An 11,216-nucleotide genomic window follows, 5' to 3' on the forward strand; every position below is an offset into this window, starting at 1 on the left:
TACGTCGTGATAGTATCTCTTGCATAGTTTGGGGAGAGGGGAACAACAAATCGGCAATCATGCCTCCGATATCAACAGGGGGTCCCAATCTTCCTCCTCCACATCTGGTGTTACCTGACTTCTTACAACTCGTCCGTTACAAGACCAGGAAGGTGCCGAGTTGCCTGCCGATACGTCGGTTAGCATTGCGGTGCAAAGGGCTCAATCCGGGTAAAGTGCCAGTATGCAATATAACCACGACACACCCCCATTCACAGCACATGTAAGTTGGCTTCTTGTTGACACTTTGCAGGACACGTAATTGGACCGCTTCACATATAGCCCTCGACAACCCAAAAGGGAAGTTGGTTTCAACGCACTGACGAAGCATTCCAAACAATCAAAGACCGAGTTGGTGGGACACCGTCTTGATAGTTGTCTGTTCTATTCAACTGTAGCCCTCGCTTACGACCCCGTCATGGGTATACTTGTGATCACAGGCCTACGAAGAGGTAGAGCCCGACTCGTCATAGGGTATCCTGTAGATGTCGGCATCACTGTCTACTGTTAGCCAAACCGTAATTGTACCCTCAAAGCATACCAGAAAATAAAAACTTACAACTCCTTCTCAAACCTCGCCCGATACTTCGCCTTCTCATTCACCCAAATACTGACGCTCGTCTGCCCACACACAAACTCACCAAACCCATCATCCCCAATCTTGATCTTGGCATCATTCCACCCCATAACATCAGTCCATACCTCCCCCGCGTGCATCTCACCAACATGCATTCTCTTGCTTCCCGGCCCAGCGTTGCTCATGACCACGGCACAGCCAAACGGCCTGTCCCAGGTACCATACCGCACCCAGCCGATGCAGGTAGGGTAGTCAAAGTAGTCGGCTTGCTGGCCGTACGAATACAGCTTGCGGGCTAGCATGATCCTCGGGAGATCACCACCGCAGGAGGGAGGGAAGGGGTGCTCGCCTTGGATGCCATACAAGTCACCGTACCACACGCAAGGGTAGCCTCGGTCGCGCAGGAGGATGAGAGCATAGGCCAGAGGCTTGAACCAGCCCTCAATGGGAGCTTCGAGGGCCTGGTAGGGTTGGGTATCGTGGTTCATCACCAATGTCTAACCGATTAGTGTCGGCTTCAGAAAGTGCCAAGGAAGTGACTTACAACCGCCGAGACAGGCTGCGCCTGGACCAAGGTGTCGTCAAACACCTTTCTCAGGTCAGCCCCATTGGCCCTGCTGATGTCGCTAAAGTTATGAACCAATGGCGCGTCAAACAAGGAGAACTTGTACTTCATCCTTGCCAGGTAGTCGTTCTAAAGCCATGTTAGCCAGTAGTACCATGAGCTCTGAATAGCAAAAGCATCTCACCATGTCCTGCAACGAATCCTTCCAAAACTCCCCCACAAAGAACCACCCCGGCCCAAATTCCTTGTCCATATTCTTAATAAACTCGCGCAAAAAGTCCTCGCTAAAGTGCTTGACAGCATCAAACCGAATCCCCTTGATCGGGATCTCATTCGCAAGCCAGCTCCCCCACCGCATGATGTCCTCCCTCACCTCAGGGTGCTCATGGTTGATGTCGGAGCCCATGAGGAAATCATAATTCCCCTTCTCATCATCGACATCCCCATCCCACTCACTCGCCCATCCCTCCCCTTGCTCACCCGCAATCTTGTATATCGCCTTCTTCCCATTCTCGGCGTTAAAATCCACCCCGGTAAAATGATACCAATGCCACTTCATCCTGCTGTACTGCTCCTTTCGTCCCGGAAACTCAAACCCAACCCAGGCATCAATCTCATACTTGCCACTAACCACCCTCGTCCTATCATTCTCGTCAACCTCGACAACAGGACACCGCTCCTTGTGATCAGCGCCCATCTTGTGGTTGAGGACCGCATCCCAGTAGATCCCCACGCCGAGCTCCTTCGCTTTATTGCAAAGACTGACGAGCTCCCTTTTGGTGCCCCATTTCGTGGAGATGGTGCCCTTTTGGTCAAACTCGCCCAGGTCGTAGAGGTCGTAGATGTCGTAGCCGTTGCCGTTTTTGGAGGAGGCTTTGCATCCGGGGGGGATCCAGATGTTGTCGATGCCGAATTCTTTCAGCTGGGGGAGGGCTTTCGTGAGGCGGGCCCAGTGTTGTTGGTCGGCGGGGATGTACCATTCGAAGCCTTGCATCATGGTCATGTTCTCTGGTGTAGGCTCCCGCCTGGAGGGGGAGGGGGTGCGTTCGGGGTTGCCGCCCATGTTGATTGATGTTGTTGTTTGATGTAAAGGGTAGAAAATAAATAAATAAAAGAAAGATGAAGGCTAGGGGACTCGAGGGGTAGGATGTGGTTTTAAGCAGGTTGCCAGATGCTCGACTCTGATAGAGATCTGGGCCTAGATTGGGTTCGACGGTAAACCAGGCTCGGCAGGGGCAGGCGGAATCCCATCTGTTGGAAACTTGGAAGCTTACTTGGACGTCATGGCCAGTTCGGGCAGCGCCCCCCCCCCATGTGTGGGATACTCGGAGCCCGAGCCCTTGGGAGTGGGACGGAGGGTGACATCGGGGCGGTGAGCCTTCGGTCTGGACGCCTCGTCAAGGCGCAGCATCCAACATTGGGATGGAATAAGGCAGGAATTGACAGGGCCATGTTGAGGGGTTTATCTGCTTGTTATCGGACAGCGGTACTCGGATTATAAATGGCTTTTTGTAGGGTTGGGGGATTGCCCCTCTTCAACCATGGACGAAGGCAGAACACGTATCAAGGTATTATGCTGAGTGCCTCTATCGTACCATCTCTACCACTTCAATGCCTTTCACCAAGACAGCACCTCATCTCCCATCTAAGATTTCCTTCGAAAATGCTTATTCTCACGAGGGGCAGAGAAGACACGCCAAGACATGACGTCAGGTTCCGCAGCTGTCAAGTTCATCCAACTCGGAACCCTGCACCTGTCAATGCTCCCTACTGCTGAACGTCCAGGCATGGAATGTCGAAGCAAAGTCAATTCATCCCAGCCCGGAGCAATGAGGCGCCACATCAAGCAGCTGTGTATCCAGCGGTTCGAATGCGGTGGAACACCAATATGATATTCACTTGCACACTCGCCGTTGGGTGGTCTGGGCCAAGACCTGAGATAAATGCGGGGCTGTGTCGACCTGGCAACTGTTTGTTTACCTCGCCCACCAATGCAAGACTTGGGTGTACTGGCAGAGAAAGCTCTCCCTCCTGTCACAGCACCCGTCACCGCCTTTCCCGCCCCCGCCCCCTGCTGCCGCCGCCTGTCACTTTGTGCCCGACCACCACCAGACCCGGCCACACCAGTCGGATCCTCCCGTCATCCTCCCCTTGCCGACTGCCAGCGCATCGCCGAGTCTAGCCTCTCCACCCGGTGGAACTTGATTCGACCAATGCTGCTGCACCGGCTTTTCGGTTCGTTGCCCGAGCGTCCAAGTGGTGGCTGGTATCTATAAACACACACAAAGTATGCCCCAGAAGCTCAAAGAGCCACCACCTCTGGATTTTGCAATCTTTGTAGACCCCAGCGACCGAGACATGGCCGACGACGATACACGAGCGGCACAGGTGCCGCTGTCCACAGAGGTAGAATTCCCCGCCGTCCATTGTGACCGTGGAAGGCGTTTGCTGACCGTCGTCGCATCGAAGCTGGAGCAGGACCCGGAAAAGCGAGAGACCGTAGCTCCCGAAACAAAACCTCGCGCCACCACAGCCGAAGACATCGAGGGGGAAGAGTCAGACGCGACGAGCACATATAGCGTTCGGGATAGCCCCAACCGACGAGAATCCACAAGCTCGCTGCTCCGCCAGCACCTCCACTCTCGCACCGCCAGCGAGGACACCGCCGATAACAGCTCCCACCACGGCGACGACGTATTTAGCGAGCATGGGTCCCGCAGCCACAGTTCCGTCGGGTCGGTAGATGGAGGGCACGATTCTGATTCCAAGACACCCCAAGGGAAGGACAGCCAATCTCGTCGACAGTCGTGCGCCTCGAGTAGGACATCCGAAAGCAGGAACTCGGATAGGATCGTGTCCGGCGTATCGACTCGGTCGGCCCGCTCGTCGATTCGCACCCCGTCCGAAGTCCGCGCATTGCAGACGGGCTCTCCCACACCTTCAGTGTTCGACGGAAGCTCCGCCAGGCCGAACAAGCGACACAGCGGAACGCCCATCATGTTTCCCACAGTATCCCGGGTCGGCAGTCCCACCGTCCAGGTGCAATACTCTCCCAAGGGGCGAACAACACCGAGCCGTTTCAAGGTCCGAACAGAGGCTCCCCTCGTTCTTCTCCACGTCACCCTCCTGCCTCTTCGCTGGGTCTGGGGCGAGACGCTTAATGGGCTCGATCTCGTCAGCGGTAAGACCATCGACGAAGGGGGCCTTCCCTATGTGGCCTCGGACGAAATCAAGGCCTTGCGCGATTCGTGGCGTGATCTGCAGGACCGACTGGGCGACACTGTTCTCGAGCGCGGTATTCTTCTCCCACACCCGCAGAACGATTTCGAGGTGCTTGAAGAGCGTCTCCTCGAAGCTCTTGAGCTACCATTCAAGAGAAGAGCCAGGATCTTGGAATGCGGGCACTATCTCGGTCCAGCCAACGTGACGGCCGAAGACGATGAGGAAGGCGAGTTGGAATACCTAAAGTCAACTGAGGATAACCGGCATTGGTGTAAGGAATGCAAGACCGAGATCCGCTATGAGAAGCTGGGCTCCAGCAAGATTTACCGGGTAAAGGTGTACGCTAGCAACGGACTTATGAAATCCGGCGCCTGGGAAGCCTGCTGGAGGGAAATGGAGCGGGTGGACTGCGAGGTCGAACTGATTCTCACCCCAGCAATGCAGCATGAGCTCGAAAAGGTGGCCGTCTTCCAGCTTGAGCAGGAGGAGCAACGACAGAGAGACCTGTTGCTGGATGCCGAGGCTGCGGCCAAGTCAGGGCTCACTCCAGAGGCGCAAGCCGATGCCCAGCGATCTCGCCCGACGTCTGGTCTGCATGGCTCGCGGCCTTCTTCTGGTCTGCATGTCGAAGTCCAGCCATCGACACCTGAGCCACCAATGGAACCCTTCGATCGGGTGACCTCACCAGAGTTCCTGCAGCCGCCGTCATCATCGCGTCCCCGCGCGGCACAAGACGGCCTTGACACATCTGAAGAGCGTCGACGTCGCGACGAAGAGCGGATGCGCGAAATCTATGGCGACATGCCCCCGCCTGAACCGATCCCAACCCCAGAACCGGCTGCCGAGCGTGCACCTTTTGCAAGACCAGCGCCCTCGGTCGGTGAAGGTTACGGGTCTGTTCCGGTATCCCAAGCTCTCGTAGCCATCACGCCAACGTCTAGCCTCGATCAGTCATCGACCCTCCGCGACCGACACCCCGACTCGTACATTGCGCCTCCCACGCCCCTCTCACCCTCTGAAGTCATTCGCAAACGCCGAGCTGAGTACGAGCGCCGACAGGCTGAGCGAGCGCAGAAACGTCAGCGGGAGCTCCAAAACGCGGGATTTATCGATTTACTCACCGAGGCGTTTAGGGTGGCGTTGGATAACGGGAATGAGACGGTGAAGGATGGGTGGACATATGTCAAGGCGGGCGCGCTGGTGGCGAGGGACTTTTTCAACGACCCGAAGAATGTGGCTATTGTCGTGTTGGTGTTGCTTGTGGTTGTGATTGGGCTGGGGAATCGACAGCAGGACTTGGCGCCTGCCACGTACAAGTCTGAGCCGAGGCCGGAGAATTATGCTGTTGAGAAGGTGCCTGAGGCGAAGATTGAGGCGAGCGTGCCCGAGGCGGCTGCGGGTTTGGCTAGTACCGAGGACGGTTCGATGGGCTTGGGGGGTGTTGTTTATGGTGTTGCTTCTGATCCGCCTGTTCAGGCCCAGAGTGTGGTTGTTGAGGAGACGCCTGCTGTTGAGGTTGAGGGTGAGGTTCCGTCGATTGAAGTTGCGGAGGAGGAGGAAAAGGTCCCCGTTGTCGAAACTGTTGAGGAGGGGTCTGTTGCTGCGGAGGAGGAGGAGAAGGAGGCGGAGAATAACGTCTCTGAGGCTCCGGTTGCCGCGGTTACTGAGGCTAGTGCGGAGCTTGTTCTCGCATCGGCGGCGGTCAATGCTGTGGCTCAGTCAGCGCAGGATGATGTCGCCGTTCCGCTGCCCGCCGAGCCCGCCGCCGAGAAGCCCGAGTCCGGGGTTGAGGTTTACGGGGCCGCACCCAAATCAGACGATGAAACTCCCACCGGCGCTGTTGCCGATGGTGAGAGGGGGGTGGAAGTCTTTGGGGCTGAAGCGCCGAAGCCGGAAGCGGAGGAATATGGTCTTGAGCAGGTCGTTGCCGCCGGCGGGAAGAAGGCCGACGCACCCCCGCAAGAGTCTGGTCTTGAGCAAGTCGTCGTTGGGAAGAAACCTGGTGGCAGTGAAGAGTACGGCGGTCTGGAGCAGGTCGTCATTGGGAAGAGGCACTCGACCGTTATCGACTTTATCCCCGGGCCTTTTGTCACGCAGCACAAGACTGTGCGCGTGTTCGAGACGGTGACGGAGATTGTGCGGGTCAGCGTGGTGACTAAGACGCAGACTGTGTCGAGGGTTGTGACTGCCATACCGCAGACGGTGGAGCAGACTGTTTATGAGACTGAAACGGTGAAGATTACTGTTTCGCTGCCTGTGGAGGGGGAGGAGGAGAGCAAGACGACGACCACCGAGACAAAGAAGGCTACGGCTACGAGGAGGAGGTTTTGGTGAGTCCTTTTACAAGAGGGGGATGATGTCTATTTTTTAAAGGGAAGTTTGTCTACATGGGAGTGGTAATTTCGTTTGTTTGATGGTGGTGGTGGGGGGAGGTTCTTTCATGATGGATTACGAAACGTAAGGTACTTATATGTTCGGTCGGATATGATCTGGTGTGGTCTTGTACGTATGGGAAATTGTTGGATGAATTAAACTTGTGGTTTCAGCGATGAAAAAAGGAGGAGGAGGCTTTTGTTTTTTTGTCTTTCTTTGGGGAAGGAATGGGGAAACCGGGGGCATTTGGTGTTTGTGTCTTTTAATGTCGGCATAGCAAGTAAGCATAGCAGTAAAAAGAATTGACTTGATAGGCTTTGAGCTGAATTGTAACTACTCTTTGTACTTATGATAGGGTGATCAAGGTGACATTCTCACGACTTTCGTATTCATTCTGTTGAGTTGTTGTTTCATGCCCGGTTTATGTCAGTGTCGGTGTTCAGTCTGGGCTGGGCATGGCATCAAAAACAACTCCGAATTTCACACGGTGTTGAGGAGCATTCAGGATGAGATGAAGTAGGGGGAGGAGTTAGGAGTGTGGTTTTCACAGGCCAGGCAGTAGCTACAGGCACGATGAGCTAACGTACATTATCAGCGGGTGACCCATATCAGCGAGTGACCCACCTCCCACCACACCCTAACAAACCATCCTCAATTATACCACATCAACATAAGGAATTAACTATAATTACATCAGAAACAGCTGAATCAGATGCTTCTGCAGCCTCCTGGCAAGTGCGCGCATTATGGCCAGGCTTGCCGCACACACTACAGCACCGAACCTTCGTACGAGCCCCCCCTGCATTACTACTTTCCGGCTGCGTTTCTTGCACTCCCTCCCTATCCACGGCCTTCTGATCCAGTAGATCCTGTGCCTCTTGTACAGTAAGTGACCCTCCAAGCCTTACGCGTGTTTTTTTAGCTCTCCGGCGTTTGCTTAATGCCTCATTGGCCTTACGGAGCGACGAGACCTCTGCACGAAGGAGAGCCACCTGGTGCATTATAGCTGTTGTACCCTTAGTAAGCTGGTCTACCGCAGCCAACATTGAAGTCGGAGAGCTATTTTGATGGTTGGCAATGCGAGTCTTAATAAGCGTTGACTGTGAATTGGCTTCTCGAGGGTTGTGTGGTGTTTGGGAGACCCAAGGTTGTGCAGTGCCGGGCCGTGAGTTTGGAGGTGTTGGCGTACGAAGCTTTACATCTAGCTTAAAAAGCACCCTCTCTGGATCGTATGGTATAAGGCCAGCACCTGCAAAGCCACCCTGTATATTCTTCTCCGTTATAGAGGCGAAGAAGGCCTCGCGGAAGGCACAGAGGAACTCGAGCTTGCTTACGTGGTTGATATGCATGCGCATCAAGTCCTCGATCTGGCGGCCGTACGCCTGTTTTAGCGGCCCAAAGCAGCCAACATCGAGTGGCTGGAGGAGGTGGGAGGAATGTGGAGGCATGCAGAGCGTGATAATGTTATTCTGCTGGCAGTAGCGCTCGAATTCGGTCGAGTGGTGGCTTTCGTGGCCGTCGAGGATTAACAACCGGTATTTGCCCTTTATACGGGACGCTGTATAATGGTCGAAGTGTTTGATCCAATCTAGGCCTACCGCATTGGTAGTCCAGCCATTATCGGTAGTTGCGATGCGCCAGGTGGACGGTAGTTTGCACTCGGTATACCAGTTGGCAAGGTGGTACTGCGCGGCTAAGATGATGAAAGGAGGGATGGCCCAGCCGAGGGCATTGACTCCCTGGATTACCGTTGCCCATTCGCGGTTGCCAGGCTGGGCCAGTTTCGCCTTGCTAAGGCCGTCTGAGGTCGTAACTACTATACCCGCGAAGATAATACCCATCATAAACCCAGTCTCGTGTTACGTCCCAAGCGTAATACCCCTATACAGGAACCACTGGGTGGTACCCGAGGTGCTGGGCACCTCAGCCAATCATTGGGCCAGGGATGGAAAGACCCACAAGCCCCCGTGCAACCAATCAGGAGTTGCTCAGTCTGATCAGTGGCCAAGACCACTGAGCACACTGAGCAAGGTACAAAGATACTTCAGAAATATATGTAGACAGCTTGACATAAATAGGGGGGAGCGCCGGGCGCTCCCCGTATCGAGGAATCTGATTCCTCATGCAAGCAATTCAAGTTCATTTGTCTACAATCTACTTTCAGTAGCTCTTTGTTAGAACAACCTGTTGTTGACAGTGAACCCGTGTCTGAGACGCTTGCCACAACCTTCGATTATCCTGTCATATTCACCTCTGGCGTACTGCCTTGCAGTCTGTATCCATTTCTGGTGCAGGTTGTAACAATTACCTCTTCCAAACAAACAGCGTTCTTACCAGCCGGCAAGTCCCAACCCTACAACCGTCACCCTTAGCCCTCCAACAAGCCACACAGACCCAGCTAGGGGAGGGTATATATTTTCCAGTTCCGATTCCAATTTCCGTGGCTCGGTGGTATAGCGGTTACTACACTCCCGAGTTTGAGCGAAGACCCAGGTTTGACTTCTGGCCCGTCCACACAGCGTTTTTGATTTTCCAGGGCGGTGTGTCCAGCGTTTCCTTTTTTGTTTTTTTGTTTTCTCTTTACTATCCCATACTCCGCACAGTAAAGCGTTTCTTCCTCTAATCATCACCTACTGTTGTGCAGTTGTATTTCAGGAAAACTTATATTCCCTTAAACTAAGAAAAAGACTACCAACTATCCTCCCCCCCATCCCCCTCCTCCCAATCCCTCTCCAACCTCCACGCATCCCCACTCTCGATCCCCTCCATCAACGCAATATCGCACCCCCTATGCCCCCACTTCTCCGCAAACACCTTCCTCCCCAAATCAATCGTCATCTGCGTCCCCACCTCAAACCCAACCGCGTCCCGATAGAACGGCTCGTCTTGTCCCCCCCTCTGCCTCAGCTGCCAGGTATTCCTCCCCGAGTTGTCGTTGCTATGGTTGTACTTTACATCCTGCATCACCTCCCCCAGCTCAACCGGATCCTCATACACCGTCCCGTTGAAACTCGCTTGGTAACCCGGTAGTGACAGTAGCGCAGCAGAGTCATCAACCACTGTCTTGACGTCAAAGATGCGCCCTACATCGGGCGACTCCCCTTGCCAGAAGCCAGCCCACATCAGGCGGGTGTACATGTCGCAGTCGGTGGAGTAAAAGGGGATTTGGGTGTCCCAGCCGCCGGTGGACAAGACAGAGGCAGTGTTGACGAGGGTCAAATGGTCGTAGGCGAAGAAGTGATGAGCCCACCTGGGAGCGGCGGGGGTTTTGAGATACTGCATGACCGACAAAACGTTTGAGTAGAGAGTGGATGAAGGGTCACCGGGTGGCGAAAAGACGAGGAGGTCTTGATGGGACCAGAAGAAGTAGTCCCAGTTGCGGTTGAGGGCCGTCCTTTGGGGGTGGTTAGTCTCCGTGAGGAGAGGGAGGAAAAGGGGGGCATACCAGAGGTAAAAGTTTTGGAGCTGGGCAAAGGTCAACAGGGTGGGTGTCTTTTTTTTTTTTTCTGTTTAGTATACCTCCCATCCAACGCAATCAAAAGAAAAGACAGGAAACTGACAATGATGACATTCACCCCCAACATCCCCAGCTGGGTATGATTCAAGTAAAACGGATTCTGCAACGTCAAACGCCCCTGCCTATTGCTAAACATGGTCCCGGTGTTTTCCACAACATAAATGCTGCTCGGTGGCCACCCTGCAGCGATGTAGCTCGTGACGCATTGCAACAACAGAGGCCAGTTCCGGGTGAACCCTATCAAGAGCGGCGCCTCCTCTTTCGATTGCCCTCTCGGCGGTTTGGGGACATGCTGCAACAGGAACTTCCTCGGCGGAGCCGGGTATTCAGACAGCAAAGGGAACGGATCCGGTATGGGCGGTGACTCTTCAAGCTCAGGTTTGTACGGTGGCTTCGGGATTGGTGGTGCGTCGGGATCTGACCAGGTAAAAAACGAGGATTCAAGTGACGCGAGCGGGACTTGTTGGCGTTCCTCTATTGGCGGGGTTGTTCGTCGTGATGATTGTTGATCCGGCCAGAGTATGTCAAAGTTTAGGGGAAGCTTGTGGTGGTTGAGGAAGGAGTAGGTGAACAGAACGCAAGAGACGGCAAAGAGGAGACGGTACCGGGAGCGGGAGGTCATGGCTTTTTCGGTGGTAGTGGTGCCACAGGATCTACAAAGAGAAGGCACGAGGGGACATGATGGAGGCAGGTGGGATTGGGGAGAGATAACATCCAGTGGGTGATGTGTGATGAGGCAAGCGGTGAGCAAAAGATGATTACTGATGGCTTGTCACATCACCAAGGCAACATTACATTTGTTATCGTGATTTGAGATCCATCTCAGCTAATCCAACAGTGGCCACATTTCCCATCAACAACCGGTGGAAATATCCCCCTTGGAAACCGTGGATCTAGCCCGGCAGTTTGCCTGTGTTGTTATA

General features: G+C 54.3%; 3 protein-coding genes across 3 annotated transcripts; 1 reads left to right on the plus strand and 2 right to left on the minus strand.

Moving 5' to 3' along the window:
* Positions 1–481: 481 nt before the first annotated feature.
* Positions 482–6,752, minus strand: QC762_309720 (uncharacterized protein; the record flags this gene model as incomplete). Its single annotated transcript, XM_062889269.1, has 4 exons — positions 1,366–6,752; positions 1,161–1,310; positions 599–1,113; positions 482–536 (listed from the first exon to the last, which is right to left on the minus strand). The coding sequence occupies exons 1-4, from the start codon at positions 2,242–2,244 to the stop codon at positions 482–484; spliced, it is 1,599 nt and encodes a 532-aa protein (XP_062745233.1). The 5' UTR covers positions 2,245–6,752.
* On the plus strand, positions 3,312–7,099 carry QC762_309730 (uncharacterized protein). Its single transcript, XM_062889270.1, has 2 exons — positions 3,312–3,587; positions 3,651–7,099. Exons 1-2 carry the CDS (start codon positions 3,471–3,473, stop codon positions 6,735–6,737), a joined length of 3,204 nt encoding a protein of 1,067 aa, XP_062745234.1. The 5' UTR covers positions 3,312–3,470; the 3' UTR covers positions 6,738–7,099.
* Positions 7,100–9,464: 2,365 nt separating this feature from the next.
* Positions 9,465–11,057, minus strand: QC762_309740 (uncharacterized protein; the record flags this gene model as incomplete). The annotated part of the gene is made up of 3 exons (XM_062889271.1): positions 10,337–11,057; positions 10,222–10,268; positions 9,465–10,170 (listed from the first exon to the last, which is right to left on the minus strand). Exons 1-3 carry the CDS (start codon positions 10,913–10,915, stop codon positions 9,465–9,467), a joined length of 1,332 nt encoding a protein of 443 aa, XP_062745235.1. The 5' UTR covers positions 10,916–11,057.
* Between the last annotated feature and the right edge of the window lie 159 nt (positions 11,058–11,216).

The sequence above is a fragment of the Podospora pseudocomata genome, chromosome 3 (assembly GCF_035222375.1).
Source record: "Podospora pseudocomata strain CBS 415.72m chromosome 3, whole genome shotgun sequence".
In the NCBI taxonomy this organism is placed as follows: domain Eukaryota; kingdom Fungi; phylum Ascomycota; class Sordariomycetes; order Sordariales; family Podosporaceae; genus Podospora; species Podospora pseudocomata.

Bases quoted from the DNA above. Each gene is read 5' to 3' on its own strand.
- QC762_309730 (XM_062889270.1), top strand. From the start codon at position 3,471: ATGCCCCAGAAGCTCAAAGAGCCACCACCTCTGGATTTTGCAATCTTT. The intron at 3,588-3,650 runs GTAGAATTCCCC...GTCGCATCGAAG, and splicing joins AGGTGCCGCTGTCCACAGAG to CTGGAGCAGGACCCGGAAAA.